The sequence below is a fragment of the Cicer arietinum genome, chromosome 5 (assembly GCF_000331145.2).
Source record: "Cicer arietinum cultivar CDC Frontier isolate Library 1 chromosome 5, Cicar.CDCFrontier_v2.0, whole genome shotgun sequence".
NCBI lineage: Eukaryota > Viridiplantae > Streptophyta > Magnoliopsida > Fabales > Fabaceae > Cicer > Cicer arietinum.
In genome coordinates, this window is record NC_021164.2 from 71,285,842 (window position 1) to 71,306,305 (window position 20,464).

Genomic DNA, 20,464 nt, shown 5'->3' on the forward strand with positions numbered 1-20,464 from the left:
GAAATAAAAAAATATTAAATATATAAAGGAGTTAATCTATATATTAATTGTTTTAAAATTTTTGGTAGGAATGTGATGTAAAGTCTCCTGTATATATTTTTATTGTACTCTAAATAAATTATACAGTATTTTTTAAAGACAATCTGAAGCTCACCTAATTTTTTTTTCTTTCTAAATTGAATGTTTTGACTGATGGGAAAATAATGTAAAAAGTAAATTTTTTACTTAATGTGTCAATTTAGAATATACCGTAACTTTTGATTTTTAAATTAATAATTTTTTTTTTTAAACAAATATTTTCTATCACTTATATAATCAAAATAAATAAATATTATTTATAAGTGTCAGCAAAATAAATTTTTATTCTTTTTAAGTTTGTATTATTCATAATTATAAATATTGAATGTTTTTAGATAAAATATAAAGATTAGTATAATATTTTTACACAACAAAATGATATTATTTATAAATTAAGTATATTAAATTATTCAATTTACGAATATAAGGTAAAAACTCTATCGTAAATACTAAATAACAAAGAAGTGTCACGTGAGAAAGAATTGGAGGGTGTGTACGGGGATAGAAGGCATTTTTGATACGCAACGCGTGTTAAGTGTATTAATTACAACTTACCAAAATATGTATTGAGTTATAGCAATCATGCATGGTGGATTTGACGTGACAAAATTGTTGAATTGTTGTACTAAGAAAAAACATTTTGCTTTACTTAAGTTAATTGACTACCACTTTTCTCAATTTTAACAACGTTTTTATTTTATACACACTTAAAGCAAAATACATTAAATTGTATGTAAATAAATAATTTATCCCTAAAAAGAATAAAAGAATTTTTATGTTTGGGTTTTTGTTTTGTGTGGTTTTCTAAGCAATGTGTTGGAAAGCAATGATTAATTCATAGTTCCATAATGTCCACGCAAATTAAATAACACAGCTAGGCTAGTTTGACATGAACCCCACACCACACCCCCATGCATTATGAGCCTATATATAAGGGGATTTACTAATACTCAAGATTCATATAAGTGTGGCATACAAATTAGTTAAGTTAGAGTTTCCTTTCAAACCTTCCTTTTCTCCCTTCACAAGGGACAATTTAGAGAGTGAGAGAGAGATTTCATATAAGATCATTAACCATGTCGTCCCATACTCATCTATCTTTCGCCTTTGGGGTTCTAGGTACTTCAAAAATACTATATACTATACTATTCATTTGCATTTTATTCTTTTTAATTAATTCCATAACTTTAGCTACATATCCTCCTATTAACATTATTACATACAAATTGCAGGCAACATTTCCTCCTTCGTCTGTTTTCTCGCACCACTGTAAGTACAAACATTAATTAATCTTCCATCAATCCACTTCTACAAGCTAAAAAAATTTAAGTGGAAAACATGAAATCTTTCTCTAAATTCTTGAAAAAATAAAATTAGTTGCAAAATATGACAGAAAAATGAAATATCTCTCTAATTCTCTTGTCACAAAATTTGGTGACCGGTTTTTTGCCGCTAATATAAGTTTTTTTCAATTTGTCACTAAATTTAGTTACTAGGAAATTAGAGAAATTCTGTTTTTTTAATATTGTTAATTTTAAATTGTCGCTAACTCTATATTGTTTTTAGTAGTGACTTTTTATACTTTTATGAAATTTAAACTATATATATAATTAAAATTTGTAGAAGTTATTAATAAGAGAAAAATAGACCAAAGTACATTAATAATGAGATAATGATAAAATGAATTATATAAATGATGCATAAGATTTATAATAGTGAGTAGAAAACAAGTAATTAATATAAGTAATACTTAACTTGTGTAACTTACTAACTAATTAGTAATTAATGAGTGTAATAATGTATCTCTGCAGACCAACATTTTATAGAGTTTGTAAGAAGAAATCAACGGAAGGTTTCCAGTCAATTCCTTATGTGGCTGCACTCTTCAGTGCAATGCTTTGGATATTTTATGCCTATGTGAAGACAGGAGAAACACTTCTAATCACCATCAATGCATTCGGTTGTGTAATTGAGACTATTTACCTTGCCATTTATGTTGCTTACTGCCCCAAGAAAGCTAGGGTAATAATCCCTCTCTAGATTTCATCATCATTCATTAATTATACATTCATCTATCAACTAACATTCTTTAATCACCATTTAGATGTCCACGTTGAGGATGATTGTGTTGATGAATTTTGGGGGATTTTGTGCCATTGTCGTCTTAACTCACGTCTTAGCAAAAGGAGAAGCCCGTTTTAAACTTCTCGGATGGATTTGTGTAGTTTTTGCTACTAGTGTTTTCGCAGCACCTTTAAGTATTATTGTAAGTGCATCTTATTTTTACTTTATAATGTTTAATTAATTACTCATCTTATGTTAAATTAATGCATGCATGATTTTGTAGAGAGTGGTTATTCGAACCAAAAGTGTAGAGTTCCTTCCTTTTCCCCTTTCACTTCTCCTCCTAATAAGCGCGGTTATGTGGCTATTGTATGGTATTTCTCTCCGAGATATCTATGTTACTGTAAGTTCTCTTATATATAATTCAACTATCTATTATTTAATCACACGTCATAGAATTTCGCTATACGCAATATAATAAATTGATTTTAGGCGTAGAATAATTTAATTATAACAAACTATTTTATTTTTTTATGGACAGCTCCCGAACGTTGTGGGGTTAGTATTCGGAATAGTTCAGATAACACTATACGCAATATACAGAAACAGCACGCCCGTACAGGATCAGAAGAAGCTTCCAGAACATAAAGGAGATATAATTATTAACAACAATGAAATTGAAATCGTAGTTCCATCAAATATTATTGATGAGAAGAAACAAGAAGAGAGTATTGAAATCGAGATTGAGGAGAAAAAAGAAGAGAAGCAAGAAGAAGAAAAAACAGAGGTGAATAAGAAGGAGAACAATATTAGTATGAAGAAAACAGAGGAGAAGCAGAGTAATTGCGAAGTTAAATGAAAAAAGAAATTGAGTGAATGTTCGATTAACGTGTAAGATTGTAAGATGCATAAAAAGAAGAAGAGACGGTGTAGATATCGACGTCTGTATCTTTATCTCTCTACAGTACACATTACTTTTTAACTTGTATCTGTATCTTCACTTTTTTTTATCATGTCATTTTTCTTTTTCTTATGTATACTTCTACCAAATTTCAAATAAATACTACATTATATATGCCCCCAACTCTAGGGAACTTTATGGATATCATTATGTCCTATATTTATTGCTCATGTCCGTTTTTGAAAATTATTTCAAAATATTATATTTTTATTGAATGAGATATTAAAAATTCAAATTATTTAAATTAAAAAAAATTATTCTTCTGACACTTTAAAATATATTTATAACTTTTAAAAGAAAATAATCACATTTTATAATTTTTAAAAATATTATCAAATATTATATCAAAAGAAAAATGAAATAATAATATTCTTAATTATATTTTTTGGTCAAAACAAATTTTTTAATTCTATAATTATCTTTTTGTCTATTGACTCATTTAAACTCAATAAAATCTAATACAATGGATTATTATCTCCATAATAAATCAAATATTATTGTATTTGAATGTATTTTTAGTTCTATATAATTATTTTAATCAATGTGTCATAATTATTATGAAAATTTTAAAAAATTGAGCCGTTTCGCAATATCCCAAGTTACACGTGAGAGTTACTGGATTTGTGTGTGTTTATGGTGGGTGATACTATACTATATACTCTATAGAAACTGTTGTTTAAAATACTTATTATAATATTTATATTATATAGTGTGACCGAAGTGGTTAGATCGGCTCAAGGAAACACCACTAAGAAAAATCACCCTACACTTTTAAGAAAATAGTTTTTCTACTTAATAACGAGATTTTATGTAATCATGTCTTGAGTTTATAATCCTATACATTTAATATTTTTCAAATTAAAATTAAAATTTATCTAAAATAAAATAAATATTAAATAGATTGATTTTATTATTGGTTAAAAATACAAAATCAAATAAAATCAATTACAATAATTTTGAGAAATGATTTTACATTTTAAAGCAACGAAATATGAAAAATTAAAACAAAAATATAGTAATTTTATTGTGAACTCCAAGTGTTATTGGAGGGAGATAAATGAAAATTAGTTTGAAAATGTTAAATAAATTTTAAAATCTTTTCTACTTTAAACTAAAGCATAATCTCTTCACTTTATTTTATTGGAAAAAATAAATAAATAAATAGTTAGTCTCTACAATTCCATAATATAAAAAACAATCGGATGTTAATAACTTGTACATAATTATAAGGTGGTTTTTTTTATAGCAATTATAAGATAGCTTTTAAGGAGTACTTAATGAATAAAATGATAAAAAGGGTGAGATTCTAAGGTGATTGACAAAATAAAAATAAATTATCATATCATGTATAAATTTAGTGTTTGATGATACAATATGATATGATAAATCAATTCAGAAATCTATCATATTGTGTTTTTTTAGTTGAAATTTTTATCATGAATATGAGATGAATTATAAACCAGCAGAATATGATAAGAACAATAATTTATTAAATTACCTTTATAAAATATAAATTGAAATATAATAAAATATAGGTTAAATAGTACACGTGGTCCATTAACTTAATTTCAATTAAAGTTTTAGTCATTTATCTTTTTTTTTTTCGATTTAGTCATTTATTTTAATTTTAAGTGACAATTTGACATTTTATGTTTTAAAATGTCAACAATGTTATCATTTTTTTACAAAAATTCAAAAAATTCATCAAAATTTTCAAATAAAATTTACAAAATTAATTATATTCTTCAATATAATACAAATTTCATCAAATTCGTAACTCAAATCTTCAAATAAACTCATGTTTTCATTCTTTATTTGATGTTGTTAGAGATAAAAATATGATATTATTTAAAGATTTAAGTTATGAATTTGATGAAATTTACATTATATTGAGGATGATAATTAATTTTATGGCTATTGTTTGAAGTTTTTGATGAATTTTTGCAAAAACAAAAGGATAACATTGTTGAAATTTTAAAACATAAAAGATCAAATTGTCACTTAAAATTAAAATATAGGACTAAATCGGGAAAAAAAAAAGATAAAGGATTAAAACGTTAACTGAAATTAAGTTAAGGGATCACAAATGCTATTTAACCTAAAATATAAAAACAATTTATAAAATATAATATAAAATATAAAAAATGAAAATCTAATAAAATAGAAAAATAATTAATCGAATTTGATATTAAACTTAAATTGAAATATTAATAATTAATTTTAAAAATATTTATGATTTTATACAAGGACATTTTTATCTTTTTATATAATTTAATAAAATAGTATTGACAATTATAAAAATATGAAAGTTAATTGAAATTTTAAAATAAATATAATTTGCTTACAAGGTATTCTTGCCATTTACATTCTAACAAATAAAATATAATTATTTGGTTACTCGTGATTTTATGTTTAAAATTTAAATTATTTATTTAGTAGTGTCAATGGATAGTTTTAATATAAAATTATTTCATTATATATTTAATTTTTTTGGAAATTTATAATATTTAAAATATAATAAGTTAATTAAAAAAAATTAATATATAATTATTCACAATGATAATTTTATTATTTAAATATAAATATATTATATCATATCATCAGGAGATGTGTATTAAATACATCACAAAATAAAATATTATCATATTGGTTATGATGTGTTTATCAAACACATGCATATGATAATATTTATTCTTTCATTATCCTATCATATATTTTTCTATCTTTATCCAGATTTATATCTCTTTCTATCTCTAGTGCACCACAAAAGTGTGTATCACTCCATCGTTAACTTTATCACTCTCTTATTTTAATGAATTTTAATATTGACTGTAAATGTTGTACTATATGTTCCTAATTATTAGCACTTTTAAGAAGAAGAAAAAAATGTTGTCCTTAATTAAAATAATTTTTATTTCAAATTACTAGGTGAATTTATTAATAAATTAAATTATTTGTTTTAAAGAATAAAGTTTATTTACTAACCTCCAAAAATATAGTTAATTACATCTAATTTGTACAATCTCAATATAAAATTAAGTTTTTTTTTTCTTTCTAATTATCTCCCATAACAAATAAATCAGGTCATTAAAATATAAGGGATAGTTTAAAAATGCGAAGTTATTAAAATTTGTTTATATTTAAATGAAAAATCATTTTAACTGCCATATTGATAAATAAAAAAATAGTATTTTAATTGCCACATTGACAATGAATCCAATTTTTTTATAATAACAAATGGTGGTGGAGAACAAGAGGCTTAGAAGGAGGTAGCAAAATTATTTAAATTGAAAATAATTTTTGGTGATGGAAACTTACTCGCTTCAAGGCATTTTTTTTATAACAAAAGTTTTAGAGCGTGGAGATTGTACAGTAATCTAAAATTGAATTTTTTTTAGAGTTTACTAAATATTTACAAATTAATTTATATTTTTTAATATTAATAAAAATTAAACTCACACCATTTCAGATTTAATGTCCATCTTTTTAAACAAATCATTGAAGTTTGCTTCAAGGCATTTAGTTGCTGCCTGTCTAATCATGTAATATTGAAATTGATAAAATAAACACATCTACAAATAGTAAAGAAGGGTGTGGAATGTGAATTATTATTTCAACAAATATTGCAATGAAAAGGCAACCACTAAATTAGTAGACTTTAATTATTTATTAAAAAAATTATCTACTAAAGTCTAAAGGTGTACACTCTTAAGTGAGGTTGAGAAGCCAAACCCACCCCCCACACACCTGGCCGTTATTAGCAGCAAGGAGGCAACCTAATTAATGTCTTTTGTACTAATCAAGTTTTAATCAATGCAGAAAGTTCTTATTAGTGAAAGGGTCATACTAAGGAGTCTAAATGTGTTGGTTAGCATTTCTATATAAAAAAAAAATTGAAAATAAAAATCAAATATTTATTGAAATAATAAATGCATCATTTTTTTTATATAAAAATGATCTCTTTTACTATCTTAAACAATGCCATAAGAATACTAATATTTTTCTAAAAATATAAGGCTTAAAATCGTATCATATGTGACACACGTACGGAATTATTCCACTCATTAAGCATCAAGCTAATTTCGTGTGATAAGTCTTATTTATAAGAGCTCGTACTTGTTGGTAGCAAGAAACTTCACTAACCATTTTGCGCATAATGTAAATATTCTCCCACTCTTGATATAACCACATGTGAAATTTGAATATCATATGTGATAACATTGAATTGAGGGTATATTCATTAGAGAACATCAACCACAAGAGGGACAAAATTTAAGAGATCAAACATTACTATAAAATTTCAGATAAATTTATGAGAGATGATTTCCCATCGTGAGTCTCTGGCGTTTATTTTTGGCATTCTAGGTATATTCTATGTACAACCTTAATTTATCATTTTTCTTCACTTTTTCATTAACATGTATACTAACAAAATACTTGTTTGCGATCATAGCTATATTCATAATTTAGTGGTCGACATATTTAGCGTCAATACAATATTCATAATTTAGAAAAAAAACAATCATTTAAATATTATCGAAAAATGTAATTGTTTGATATATTGTTATAATGTGAGAACAGGATCTGATTCCTTATACTATTTATTTACTATTAGTGCTAACGGATGTGTGATAATATATAGGCAATGCCATCTCATTTATGGTCTTCCTCGCTCCAGTGTAAGTGATTCTATGGCATCATATATGTAATTATTGTATCTGTCCGTTTGAGATTTATAAAAAATGATTTAAATTTTATATTTTTTTTAAATGATTTTTATGAGAATTTATTTAAAAATAATAAAAGTTGTTTTAAAATTATTTGTTACCGATTAAAAAAAAATGTAATTTGACATTCTATAACTTATATATTTATTATTAGAGGTTTTAAAATTGATAAAAATCACTTTTTTTTTAAATATCTTTAAAAAATGGTTTTTATGAAGAGACTCTAAAGAAAATTATTTTAATCAACTTTTGAAATTTTATTATTTAAAAAAATTTGTTGCAAATTGATTAAATATTTAAGAATATATTTTGAGATAAATTATATATTAAACTAATTTTTTATTTGAAGTTTTATTTTAAAAAAATATTATAACAAAAAAATAAAATATTAAAAAAATCATTTAAAAAAAAATCTTAGAGAAACTGCCCAATATCTGTTTGAAGTGCTTTCTCAATTAATTAGATTATATATTAATAATTAATATTAATTTGAATGCAGACCAACATTTTACCAAATCTATAAGAAGAAATCTACTGAAGGGTTTCAATCAATTCCTTATGTTGTTGCATTGCTGAGTGCAATGCTATGGATTTATTATGCACTTGCCAAAAGGGAACATAGTTTCCTTCTCCTCACAATTAACACATTTGGAGTAGGGGTAGAGTCACTTTACATTGCAATCTTCCTAGTTTGTGCCTCACATAAAGCCAGGGTATATATCCATCTATTTTTAAAAAAGAGTCTAATAATTGTGGACCGACCGAATATAAAATAGTTTTACATTAAATGAAAAAAATCATTTTATTTTTATATTTTATTATGAAAGTGCATTGATTAATTGTGTGATTAAATGTGCAGCTTTCGACCATAAAGCTTCTTGTGTTGTGTAATGTGTTTGGATTCGGAGGAATGGTTGTTTCAACTCTGTATCTAACAAAGGCATCAGAACGAATTTCTATTATAGGATGGGTTTGTCTCGTTTTCAACATAGGTGTATTTGCTTCTCCTCTCGGCATTATTGTAAGACTTTCATCAATTTTGATTCTGCAACCCTTTATAGAAATTGAATAATAGTTGATTTTTATGATGCTGTGTTTGGTCTGATAATTTTGTATGAGTTGAAGTATTTTTTGTCTCACTTTGATCAATTTTGTTTATTAAAAAAATATGTATAATATAAGAACATGTTTGGAACTTTTTGTGTTAACAAATTTAATATTATTGTTAAATTTCTTATTTATCATGATTTTATTAACGGAATCCTATATTTAAAAACGAATGCAGTCAATTAGAAAACAAGAAATTATTATTAAGTGGAATTAATTATCATTTTATCTCATTTAGTGTGTTTTTTTATTTTTAAATCATGGAAGCAAAAATATTATTAAGTCACACTAATAATTATTTTATAATTATCAAACTCTTAAGTGGTCAAACTCTTACTGCGGAACTAATATTATTTAGTGTTATTATTTCTAAAATTTCCTTAAATTAATTTAGATAATTTTAATATTATTTTGTTTTTTTAGAACAATTTTCTATAAAAAGCAGAGTAAAATTGAAGCTCTCTTTATTTACATGATAATCGATAAAAAATTATATTTTTGAATGAAGTAATAAAATGGTATATTTAATTAGGAGTATTTATTTGGTACATGCAGAAAAAGGTAATAGAGACAAGAAGTGTAGCATTCATGCCACTTAGTTTGTCATTCTTTTTGAGCTTAAATGCTATCATGTGGTTCTTCTATGGATTTCTCCTCAACGACTATTACATTGCTGTAAGTTCATTCTATACTGTTAGCTACTTAGCTAGGTAGCAAACTATAGTTAAATGTATTTGAGTATTAGTTTATAGAACAATGTTGATAAAAATAAACATAGAGTTTGGTGTGGGTAAACTAATTAATTTTTAATCTCTCTATAAAAGAAAATGTATTTTTGATCTACTAATATGTGTGTTCCGTAATATTCATAAACATCTATTTTTTTTTACACCGTGTGACACTTAATTAATCACATGTAAAAATGTAGTAGTTCAATTGAGTAAATGATTAATTCAAATCACGTACAAAAATGTGGCTAAATCAACTAGATAATAATTAAATATAATTTTGAGTGTAATTTAAACTAATTATTTATTATCGAATTAATCATATTTTTGCACACGATTAATCATGTGTCATATGTGTATATAAAAGTGGATGTCAATGAAACATTTTTGTATCAAGTTTCTTTGAAAAATTTCAAATTGGAACATGAGCCTCTTATTGTAAGCACATTATTTCTTTTATTATTTATAAACAAAATAATTAAAATATAAAACAATATCATTTGATTGTTTTCATTTTTAAAGAAAAAAATATGTGCACTAATGATTTAATATTTGCATTTGGATATGATGCAGCTCCCAAATACGCTAGGATTTCTATTCGGGATAGTTCAGATGGTGATTTATTTGATTTATAAAAACTCCAATGAAGTGGACCCTAAGAAATTACAGGAACTAAATGGCCATATTATCGACATTGTGAAGATGGGCACAAACACAATGGTCATTTCTGGCCCAAATCAAGTAGCCAATAGTGGTGATGAGAATCCAAATAATGGAAAATGACAAACAAAAAATAAAATAGAAGGTCCATAAAAAGTTAACTTTAATATGCAATCACTAGTGGTTGATAAATGGGGCCTCATACACTGGCAGGTGTTAAGGATATTTTTGTTTGATTATGTGATTTTATTTGAATTTGAATGAAGTAAAATTATGAAACTAATATAATGTGATTCGAGTGGTAAATGTTTGAATGTCTAAATGACTTGATCGAGATTTTGATCCTAACCCATATATGCAAAAATATATATTGGGAGAAATCAAATAGATAAAAAATATCTCGAATGATTCATTATGTTTCCTTTTTTATATGAGTGAAGTGTTAAGCCTATGGAATCTTTGTTGAGGGGTAGTCATCTCCATCTAACTTGTATCTTTTAGATGTCGCAATGGATTGAGTACTCTTTGTATTCACTATATTAATATGTTAATCCCTTGTGACTTTTTTGAGGGATTAACAGTATAATTTTTAAATAAAAAAAAAACCAAAATAGATATTAAAATTGAATACAAAAAGTTTTAGGGACTAAAAATAAAATTTTATAGAGATTAAAAACTTATGTTATTATTTTTTAATTATTAAAATTGCATTTTTTTATTAGAGACCTAATTTTTAAAATTAGTACAAGACCTCTAAAATGTTTAAAATAATTCTTCCATGATGCAAAACTATAAATTAAATTTATAAGAATTAAAAATAAAATTTTAAAAAGACTAAAAACTTATTTTATCAGTTTTTTAATTATTAAAATTATATTTTCTTTTTATTAGAGACCTAATTTTTAAAATTAACACAAAACCTCTAAAATATTTAAAACAACCATTTCATGATGCAAGACTATATTACTTGTGCACATTAAAAAAAATCTTAAACTAATTCGATGTTATACCATTTTACTTATTAATTTTTTTGCTTTGTCTATTTTACAACTTTGAATATTATTTATTTTCAACATGCACAATGATAAAAAATAAAAAATAAAAAGTAGTGAGTATTTTGGCAGCTGTCTTTGGTTAATTAGGTAGGTACATATTCGTACACCATACATAATTGACCGTCAATCATGTAATTGACATACCATGCATTTGTAACCAAAAAAACAAAGGAAACTATTATTGAACTCTTTTCATATGTTCACTTCTCCGAGAGGAAATTAAAGTGATACAAGATATTTTGTCAATAATGTCAAATTATAGTAGATTCAGACAACTTATTTTGGACCACAACATGATAGATCGATGTTTCATGTGAACAGAATTGAAGACTATTTTGATTTTTTTTTTTTTACTATCCTATCTTCCCCTCTATCAAATCTTCGTGGAGTTTGTGCTTTTTATTTGTGTATGCTTTCATTAGGATGTCGCATTCTGGTCATCATATACCAAAAAATATATGAAGGAGTTTGTTCCAAATGTCTAGCAAGATTTAGGTTTAATTTTATTTGGAGTGGGGATAGATAAATTCAACAATTAAGAACGTTAGGCTGAGGAAAATGCAAGAATAATATTATTGTAAGAATAATATTAGATGTGTAACATTGACTATGATATAGTATTTGGTTTTTCTCAATCAAATAGAATTCATTTTGTCATTAGAATTGAACTTGAAACTAATTTATGGTTTTTGCCTCTAATTATTTAGTTTAAAATTTATTATATTGTAAGTTTGTGTCTCATATAACTCAATTAGTAATTGTAAGAACATTGATATACAATAATCTATATTTGAAACTGAGATTCTTCACTAAGGTGTGTAAATTTAGCCACTAATTATTTGACATTAAAGTAAAAATTTATCGTAAATGTTTAAAATTGATTGTGATATAGTATTTGATTTTTCTCAATCAAATAGAATTAGTTTTGTATTCATAATTAAACTTGAAACTAGAATTTTTGGTTTTGGCCTCAATAATAATTTTTAATTTAAAATGTATTATTCAACTCACTTTTACATGAATATACACAAACATAAATTAATTCACTTTCAACTCATTTATAGACACAATCAATTTTTGTATAATCGATCAATTCATTCAAAATCAATTTAAAAAATCAATTAAATAATCACTATATATCTAAATGTGAAATCAAAGAAATGGGCCACATAATGGAGACTCATCATGCGTCTCAAGATAAGCATTCTGAGGCTTTACGCAAATGAGTGAGCCAATGTTATTCTAAAAATTGCATATGATTATTTTGAAAGAAATTGAGCACCATGGAATATGCATGCATCGAACACATACAATTATATACGTGCGTGGTTGGTTTGGTGTGGTTAAGTTCTCAATCGTGCAATTAAATGTGCCAGCATGCATAGATAAGAATGATGTAATACACCACTTGTTTAAATCCCCTCAAACACCGTATATGTTAATGTCATCATATCTATCAATTCAAGTAATCATCTTCAAATGTTTTATATGTTTTTATTCATATGTATTGATATTGATTGTTCATAATAATACTAGCCAAGAGGCTGCCACTAATTTGGCCCTTAGATATGTGATCTTTTTTTTTTCTTTTGCTTTTATTGCTTTTAAGTGGCTAACCTTGACTCTATTGCCAATGATTGTCTCATAATGTTGTCTTAATTTGATAGTACTACATATATGTAAAAACGGTTCGTATTTGATTTGATTTGATTTTTTAGTGACTTAGGCTTCACCATGTGTCGTGCATTAACTTTGTGCCGACTCTTGCTTAGCTCATACTTTAATTCAATCATATCTATATTAAAAAAAAAAAAAAAAGTTATGGTGGTAGGAAATATTCATCTTATGTTACTATCAAACGTAACCATTGTGCCATATTAGCGATTGGAGATTTATGTTCCCGTTAATTTTGTCTCAAGTGTAATTATTTGACCAATCTAATCAAACTTATTCATTTTTTAATTTTAGATATATCTTCGACATGCACATTTTGTATCGTATCAAGAAAATATAATATTATAGATATGAAGAGCGCACTAATGTCAATCCTTGATGATAATCTCCGATTAAATTTTATTTGATTGAGTATAGATAATCTTTAAACAAATATTTCTCAAAAGATAAAATGGTCGCAAGTATTTCACTATTATAAGTTTGTTTCTACAGTACATTTTGCAGCAAGGACAGCGGAAAGGGAGATATATAAATTTGTACATGATAAAAAGAAAATATATAAATTAAAAATTTATTAATATTATTTCTTCTATCTTATATTAAGTCTCTTTTAAGATTATGTACATTTTTAAAAAAAATAAATTGAACATACAAATTTTTAGGATAAAACAAGATATTTAATATGGAGTAATGTGACGCGAGACTAAGTTTGAAGTTGAAAGCAGCGTTCACTTGGTAAAATTTATTTCAAACAGCACAATATGCAAGAAAGCTGTCAACTTGTCGAGTAGTGATGACTCAATATCTGGTCCAAAGCTGGAAAAAGACGTGACGTACTATTTGTTAAGAAAAGCGTTACAAAGGTATTTCCATTTTTTTAGTAAAAAAAAAACTGGATTTACAATTTAAGTACATACACTCCTGACTCATTCTTTAACAAATTCAAGTTTTGTTAACTGTCTTTAAACTAAAATTTCCCCGAATTCGATTCAAAAATTTAATTACCTAATATTTATTAATAAAGTTCGTTTGGAGTTATACTTCACTTTGAGTAATTAATGCTGAATTAGCAAACGTAAAATGACAAATTAAATAAGGAATAAATTAACTAAAATTAATTAACTAAGTAATTAAACCTCAACAACATCATCTACAATTTGACTTTTACAACATAGGATTGAAGTTGGTTGTAGAGCTGCTATATCAAACTCTTCATCCTATAATACATACTAGGAAACAGAGGCAAAGACCGTTTTCAAATAAATAAAACGTGACAATCACAAACACTGCATCCTGCTTTTGAAATTGATCCATAAGCTCCAGATTACAGGCAGCTGTTACAACAAAGTAGTTCTTATAAAACTTGGCTTCTGTGTTCCACCCATTACCTCGACAAATGCAATGCATTCAAGTTTAGTTAAGACATGGTTTGACCAAAATTGAGAGTTAGTTACACTTGCACCAACAAAATATGTGGTCATCTTGAAATACAAAACATATCATCCATACATCCTTTCACTCGCTATGAAAGGGAATAAAGAATAATAGCGACTATTCTATTTCATCTCCTTAAGAAAAACTTCCATGATGTATAAATCAACCAAAGTGTATTTCAAGTGCTGCTGCATATTTGATTGCAGTGCTCCATGAAAAATATATTTCAAGCCATATCTAGCTAAAGTTTCGCCCAATCAGGATATGGGCATTCATACGTCCATCCAGGTCCAGAGTAACGGAAACAATGTAACCACAAACCTTCTTCATTGCCATCATATCTGCAATTTACAACAAATTTAGTGATTGAGCTGCCTGAAGTTTATAAAAACACAAGGGTAGTCACTGGTCAGAATAGAATCCACTGGATGCTTGCTTGCCATAAAACAAACCAATAAGCCACAATAGGCTTCAACATAATATAAATACAAAACAAAACAAAAAACAGAGAAAAAATAAACATAAATGTGTGGAGTTCAACTAATTGTCTTATAATGGTCAATATTGTTGCACCAAAGAGACAATATTTATTTGGATCAACAATGGTATCAGCAACATCTTTATATTCATAGAGAAAGAGCTTTTTTAGCACAAAAACCATACATATTTTGAAGTAAACAGCTGAGCAACTATCCACACAACGTCGAGCTTCTAATTATTAAAGGAAATACTTAACCTCTAATTTTGTAAGGAAATACTTAGCCAAAGAGGAGTTCTGGAAACACCTACTTCACAACACATTTTCTCCTATTGATTGAAGTTTAAATTGGTCCTACTAAATTATATGGATCCTATATAAAATTGATGAGATCCATATGAATTTCAACCAACAAAAAAGAAATATGTTGGGAAGTGTGTTAGAGAGTGCTTTGCTATCATTTATGTAACCTAATTCCTATGAAGATAATCAGCATTTAACTTTCTTTTAAAGTTTGTACAATACAGAATGAGAAGCAAATATTTGATTTTTATGAAGATAGATGATTTCATACCCTTTGGGAGCCAAATTTGGACAGTTTGTGCACATGGGATCAAAGCCAAAATCACCATTGGAATTTTCTTGACAATCATTAGGTACTTCTTCACTAAAATTTGATGTCAGGGAAGCATCAGCTATGCGAGCTGATCTATCAGCCGTTGACCCATTAATAGATCGGTCAACAGTTTGTTCTGAGATGTACAGCATGTCATTGGCTATTGGGTGTCCAGAATACTGTAAATGAACACGTATCTACAACAAAGGTGGGATTTTGTTAGCTCCTACATTATATTAGTGATAGGTTAAATATGTTGAAAGGCAGGATGTCTTTAGTCCATTGTAAAATTCACACAGTTTTGTTTCTGTGTAAGTTCTTTTTGGGCATAGGTCCCTTTTTTCAGCAAAAAATAAATAAAAACACAATTGAAGGTTGCAACAATGTTTTTGGTAGACAATAAAGTAATGTTTAAACTGAATATATCAGAGAAACATGAAAGGAATTACAACAACTGAGGAAAAAGGATAAGATATAAAGCATATTCAAATATGCAGTATAAGTCTGGAGAAGAAGAAATAATCAAACCAAATCAGCCCACATTTTCCTTACCTGATGAGTGCGGCCAGTAACAGGTTCACATGAAACAATACTATGAGTACCGTTGGAAATAATCCGAGTAAATTTTGTAGAGGCAACCTTCCCCTTGGCAGAGTCCCTGACCTTCATTAGAAAATATATATATTCATTAAGATTTATCACGCAACAATAAAACTTCATGCCTATTCACCACTTTGAATTTAACTCATCAACGGAATGTATCAACTACACCTTTTCCCTCCAATGTCAATTATTAGTTATTACCAAAACATAATAAACAATATAATCGCTAACATCATGGCTTGTTCTTTGTGGTTATATTGGTTAGTGAAGATGAAAACATAAAAGTATAGAACAAAACTAAAATAAATTCACATTTTTAAATTATTAGAGAAAAAAAGGAAACATTTTCTTAAATCATATCAAACAAGCGCTACAACTCTCCACCAAGAAACCATATAGAACCAAAGGCCTCACCTCTGCTGTGCTCCTTCCTTCTCGAGGATTATAGTCTATATTGGCATCAACAATTAGCTGAAAAGTAAATATGTAGTCAAATAAAGAGAAAAGTATCTTAATCTTAACTAGCAAAACAAAACTTATTCATTTATAGCTACAATCAACATAGATTCTTCAACATAATATCAGGTATGGTTTTACTGTTTTAGTAACATAACTTATCAAAGTACAAATAAAATACCTCATCCTTGGGAAATTCTCCAACTACTTTTGCTATATACTGTTTCTTGACTAAACCAGCTTCAATCTGTAAGAAACCAAATCTCCAGTTATAATGCATGTATAGGAAAAAAATTATACATGTCGATATATTTATTGTAAGTCAAACAAAATAAATTCAGTTCAAGCTATAAAACTCGTTGAGATATTGATAACATGACCCAAGAAACTGAACTTTCATTTTGTCTTCCAACATAAATCTTACCATTAGTTAGGTAAATGTATGTTACATTTCAGACATTCAGTAATTGCAGCCAACAGTGGTCAATTGAGTTTTACATGATCATCCCTATTTTTGGATATAATTATAGCATAATTATTTGAAACTAAATAGCTCTTCTTACAAATCTAGTATTCAAACAAGCACTTTCTGATATGGCTCAACTGCATCTCTTCCACTTAAGTCTAGACTTCAAACAAATATGTCAACCAGAACCTTTTGAAAAACTTGATTCCAAGAAAAAATATACATGTAAACTTGCACTATTATAGTCTTAATAAATCCAGGCATAAATTGCTACTTGTGTTTGGTATATGCAAGTTTTCTGTTAAGAACACACAAAAGACTAAACATTAAAGTAAAGCCGAACATATTTATCACAGACCAAGTAAATGAAGCCACCAAAAAACAAGTAAAAAAATTACCTTTCGTAAGTCCATTGTAATTAGTAAATACTTTAAATTGTGAAGTATAATCAGATATCCATCATAACTCATAATTTATAATTGTATCATTTTTGTACCATATTTGATTTGCAATATTTTTTCTAACAAGAATGGAACCTCTGATATATTTAGCAGAACATGTATTTACTAAAAGCATTCATCACATTTACAAATGTTAAGAGACCAGACAGCTCAAAGCTTAAGCAAGCTGAACTACGTTATTAGGTAAATATCATGTAAAATTGAACTGTTTCACATTAATGTAAATATAAATATAATGTAAAAGAAGTAAAAGAGCAAAAAACCAGACAAAAATCCCTGCCTAAATTCACCTGTTGCCTAAAGATATCAGCTTTTGTTCCATTTCTGGCCAAAATAAGAAGTCCAGAAACAAGGCGATCCAGTCGATGAACAGCTGAGATAATCATGTCAAGGGAGAGTTGCAAGCACAAAATGAATAAACTGACAGATAAAGGAAAATGCAACTAATAATGGATAGCCCGAGATATAGGCAGGCAAAATGTTCAAGGCAGAAGCTATAGTGTATGCTTTGGAATTGAAGACCTATCAACATATGACACTTCTCTTTATGATAATTACGTAATGTAATTCCAAAAGGAAATTTAGGATACGAAACAGAGGTGCCAGCCCATGCTCTGCTTGAAGGATGCCAACAACAGTGTTCTTACGATATTGACCACATGGATGAACCTATGTACCAGCTAGAATTCACAGCTTTAGTTCAATGTTTAAAATGCAAACCACAGTATCATTATGAAACACCTCACACGTAGGAAACTAACAGAAAATCCATTGAAAATTCAGGACTTTTTGGCAAATAATAGAAGGAAGTAATTTCAAAGACATAAAATAAAAAATGAAAATTTCAGTCTTCAGCCAACATCAAAGTAGCTGATAACCCAATACATAACAGAGTTGTAAGTACTGGATGGCAGCTCATGACAGTGAGCCGAATATATACCATACAGACACCGATATGTGTGGATGGCCAGTGCGGTTTATTAAAATTTTAATTTTAAAATATATACAAACGAAGCTCAAATATTCTTCCCAATACTATACTAGGCAACTAGTGCTACAAAGTTGCCATGATGAGTTGATAAGTTTCAAGAAATGCATTTCAAATTGAAAGATTAAAACACAAATGCAAACAATGTAACATTTTGAAGTAGTTATGATAATTATAGTGTAATCACTGTCGTTATTTACCTTCTTTGTTTAAAAGGAAAATACTTTAGTATTTATCTGTACTATTTTAATACCAAAACATATTTTATCAGAATATATAATTTAAATTAGTTAAAAAATGTTAGAAGAGGATATGCTCATTCTCTCTAATCCTATATGTATTTTGGTTAACACGGCATTTTTATAACATGTGCACTCTACTAATCCACTAATTAAACTTACTTACAGGGACAGATGCCGGCTTACAAATAGTTAGCACATCTGGTTCTTTATGAAGAATAGGAACATCACAAGCCATTACAGGTGGTTCATGCCTGAAACCTTGACGGCATCAGTCGCTCTATCACAATCCATAAACATAGTAGTAAAGCATCAAGGGTAAGAGCAAACCTGTGTAAAAAATGGCTAATCTTTTGAGATGATTTAACTAAGTATGAAACCGGAACCATTTCACCATCAACTTGAATCCTTCCACATTTTACAGCACTAACCTAATATTCATACAAACAATCAACTGACTAAGGATTGAGAACAACATAACTGATTTTAACTCAATATAAGAAAATTGTGAATTAATTGATGGAACCATTTAATTTTAAAAAATTGTTAAAATTAGAAGATGAAAATAATCAAAATAATAATGATGATGATACTAAGAAATTAAACTTACATAATATTCATAAGGTCGACCTTTAAACTCCTCAGCGAACAAATCAACAATAGTTTTCCCCGCCCAACGGTTTTTTACCTGGAATCAACAAATTAACGATTTCTAGGGTTTAACAAGGGTTTTTAGAACAATATAACTGATATTTAAAAATAAAAAAGGAAAATTAACAAACGGAACTAACATGAGCGATAAATTCGAAGTAGTATGGTCTAACGTATCGAGTTCCTGCACAAATGGCATCGAAAGAAGGAAAAAAAAGAAGTTAGATTCGTATTTAATTGAAAAAACAATCGACTTCGAATTTATTACTGGAATGTGTGGAATTTCTGAGACATTTGATGTTACCGTTTCGGAAGATGTAGTCTTGCGGTAGCGGGGGATTTGCTGGGGTTTGCCACACGATATCCATACACTCCTTCTCTTCTCTCTTCCTCTTCATCATCTTCCCGCTTTTCACTAGCGCCAGAAAAGATTGCAAAAACTTGGAAGGTAGTATTTGTCAAAACGACACAATTCACGACGTCGTTAACTCGATGTTGTCAATTCAGCAACGTGTCGTTTCAGCTGGGCCAGGGATTTTTAAGCCCAATCAAAATTAGGGAACAGTGGGTCGAGTGGGCTTACTTGTAGGACTACTTTTTCTGGGGTTGTAATTTGCATCCCTTATACAATAAAATCTACACTTTACTTTTAGAGTGAGAGAGAAAAAAAAATTGATAATTTTATTATCACAACGAAGATATTTAAATTTGACATAGTTAATTTTAAAAAATAAAATAAAACATTACTTCCAATTCTTAATTATATACGGTTTGGTGTGGGCTAATGGGCCCTCCAATAATTGTATGTTTAAGAGTGTTAATCCCACTCCTAATAAACACTCATTTACATGAGCACTAATAAGTCTTTATTGCCTGCATGTTTCTTATGGTGGTATCTTTTTAAGAATTTTATTTATCCATTTATTGTTTTGGGCTAACCACCTTTTTGTGCAATAACATCTAATCCCTTCATTAGTGTGCACTTTACTACCAAGGCAATACCCAAAAGTAGAGGGAA

General features: G+C 27.5%; 3 protein-coding genes across 5 annotated transcripts; 2 read left to right on the forward strand and 1 right to left on the reverse strand.

The window, feature by feature from the left end:
* The first annotated feature begins 1,026 nt into the window (after positions 1-1,026).
* On the forward strand, positions 1,027-3,245 carry LOC101510607 (bidirectional sugar transporter SWEET12). Its single transcript, XM_004501669.4, has 6 exons — positions 1,027-1,197; positions 1,311-1,347; positions 1,890-2,100; positions 2,183-2,344; positions 2,426-2,545; positions 2,684-3,245. The coding sequence occupies exons 1-6, from the start codon at positions 1,155-1,157 to the stop codon at positions 2,999-3,001; spliced, it is 891 nt and encodes a 296-aa protein (XP_004501726.1). The 5' UTR covers positions 1,027-1,154; the 3' UTR covers positions 3,002-3,245.
* A 3,771-nt stretch (positions 3,246-7,016) lies between these two features.
* On the forward strand, positions 7,017-10,774 carry LOC101488880 (bidirectional sugar transporter SWEET10). Of its 2 annotated transcripts, none has more exons than XM_004501759.4 (6): positions 7,017-7,468; positions 7,746-7,782; positions 8,330-8,543; positions 8,690-8,851; positions 9,493-9,612; positions 10,239-10,774. In XM_004501759.4, exons 1-6 carry the CDS (start codon positions 7,423-7,425, stop codon positions 10,446-10,448), a joined length of 789 nt encoding a protein of 262 aa, XP_004501816.1. In that variant the 5' UTR covers positions 7,017-7,422; the 3' UTR covers positions 10,449-10,774. The 2 variants fall into 2 exon arrangements, with proteins under 2 accessions (XP_004501816.1, XP_027190265.1); XM_027334464.2 differs by having other exon boundaries at positions 7,094-7,468; positions 7,719-7,782.
* Positions 10,775-14,147: 3,373 nt separating this feature from the next.
* LOC101510279 (RNA pseudouridine synthase 7) lies at positions 14,148-19,936 on the reverse strand. 2 transcript variants are annotated; one of them, XM_004501668.4, is made up of 12 exons: positions 19,751-19,933; positions 19,587-19,630; positions 19,406-19,483; positions 19,126-19,226; positions 18,962-19,049; positions 18,159-18,237; positions 17,859-17,941; positions 16,823-16,888; positions 16,600-16,656; positions 16,135-16,245; positions 15,541-15,779; positions 14,148-14,829 (listed from the first exon to the last, which is right to left on the reverse strand). In XM_004501668.4, the coding sequence occupies exons 1-12, from the start codon at positions 19,845-19,847 to the stop codon at positions 14,730-14,732; spliced, it is 1,143 nt and encodes a 380-aa protein (XP_004501725.1). In that variant the 5' UTR covers positions 19,848-19,933; the 3' UTR covers positions 14,148-14,729. The 2 variants fall into 2 exon arrangements, with proteins under 2 accessions (XP_004501725.1, XP_073225365.1); XM_073369264.1 differs by lacking the exon at positions 18,159-18,237 and having other exon boundaries at positions 18,958-19,049; positions 19,751-19,936.
* Positions 19,937-20,464: the final 528 nt, after the last annotated feature.

Bases quoted from the DNA above. Each gene is read 5' to 3' on its own strand.
- LOC101488880 (XM_004501759.4), top strand. From the start codon at position 7,423: ATGATTTCCCATCGTGAGTCTCTGGCGTTTATTTTTGGCATTCTAG. The intron at 7,469-7,745 runs GTATATTCTATG...GATAATATATAG, and splicing joins GTTTATTTTTGGCATTCTAG to GCAATGCCATCTCATTTATG. The intron at 9,613-10,238 runs GTAAGTTCATTC...GATATGATGCAG, and splicing joins TCAACGACTATTACATTGCT to CTCCCAAATACGCTAGGATT.
- LOC101510607 (XM_004501669.4), top strand. From the start codon at position 1,155: ATGTCGTCCCATACTCATCTATCTTTCGCCTTTGGGGTTCTAG. The intron at 1,198-1,310 runs GTACTTCAAAAA...TACAAATTGCAG, and splicing joins TTTCGCCTTTGGGGTTCTAG to GCAACATTTCCTCCTTCGTC. The intron at 2,546-2,683 runs GTAAGTTCTCTT...TTTTATGGACAG, and splicing joins TCCGAGATATCTATGTTACT to CTCCCGAACGTTGTGGGGTT.
- LOC101510279 (XM_004501668.4), bottom strand. From the start codon at position 19,847: ATGATGAAGAGGAAGAGAGAAGAGAAGGAGTGTATGGATATCGTGTGG. The intron at 19,484-19,586 runs GTTAGTTCCGTT...TGTTGATTCCAG, and splicing joins ACTTCGAATTTATCGCTCAT to GTAAAAAACCGTTGGGCGGG. The intron at 16,889-17,858 runs GTGAATTTAGGC...GGTTTCTTACAG, and splicing joins CTGATATCTTTAGGCAACAG to ATTGAAGCTGGTTTAGTCAA.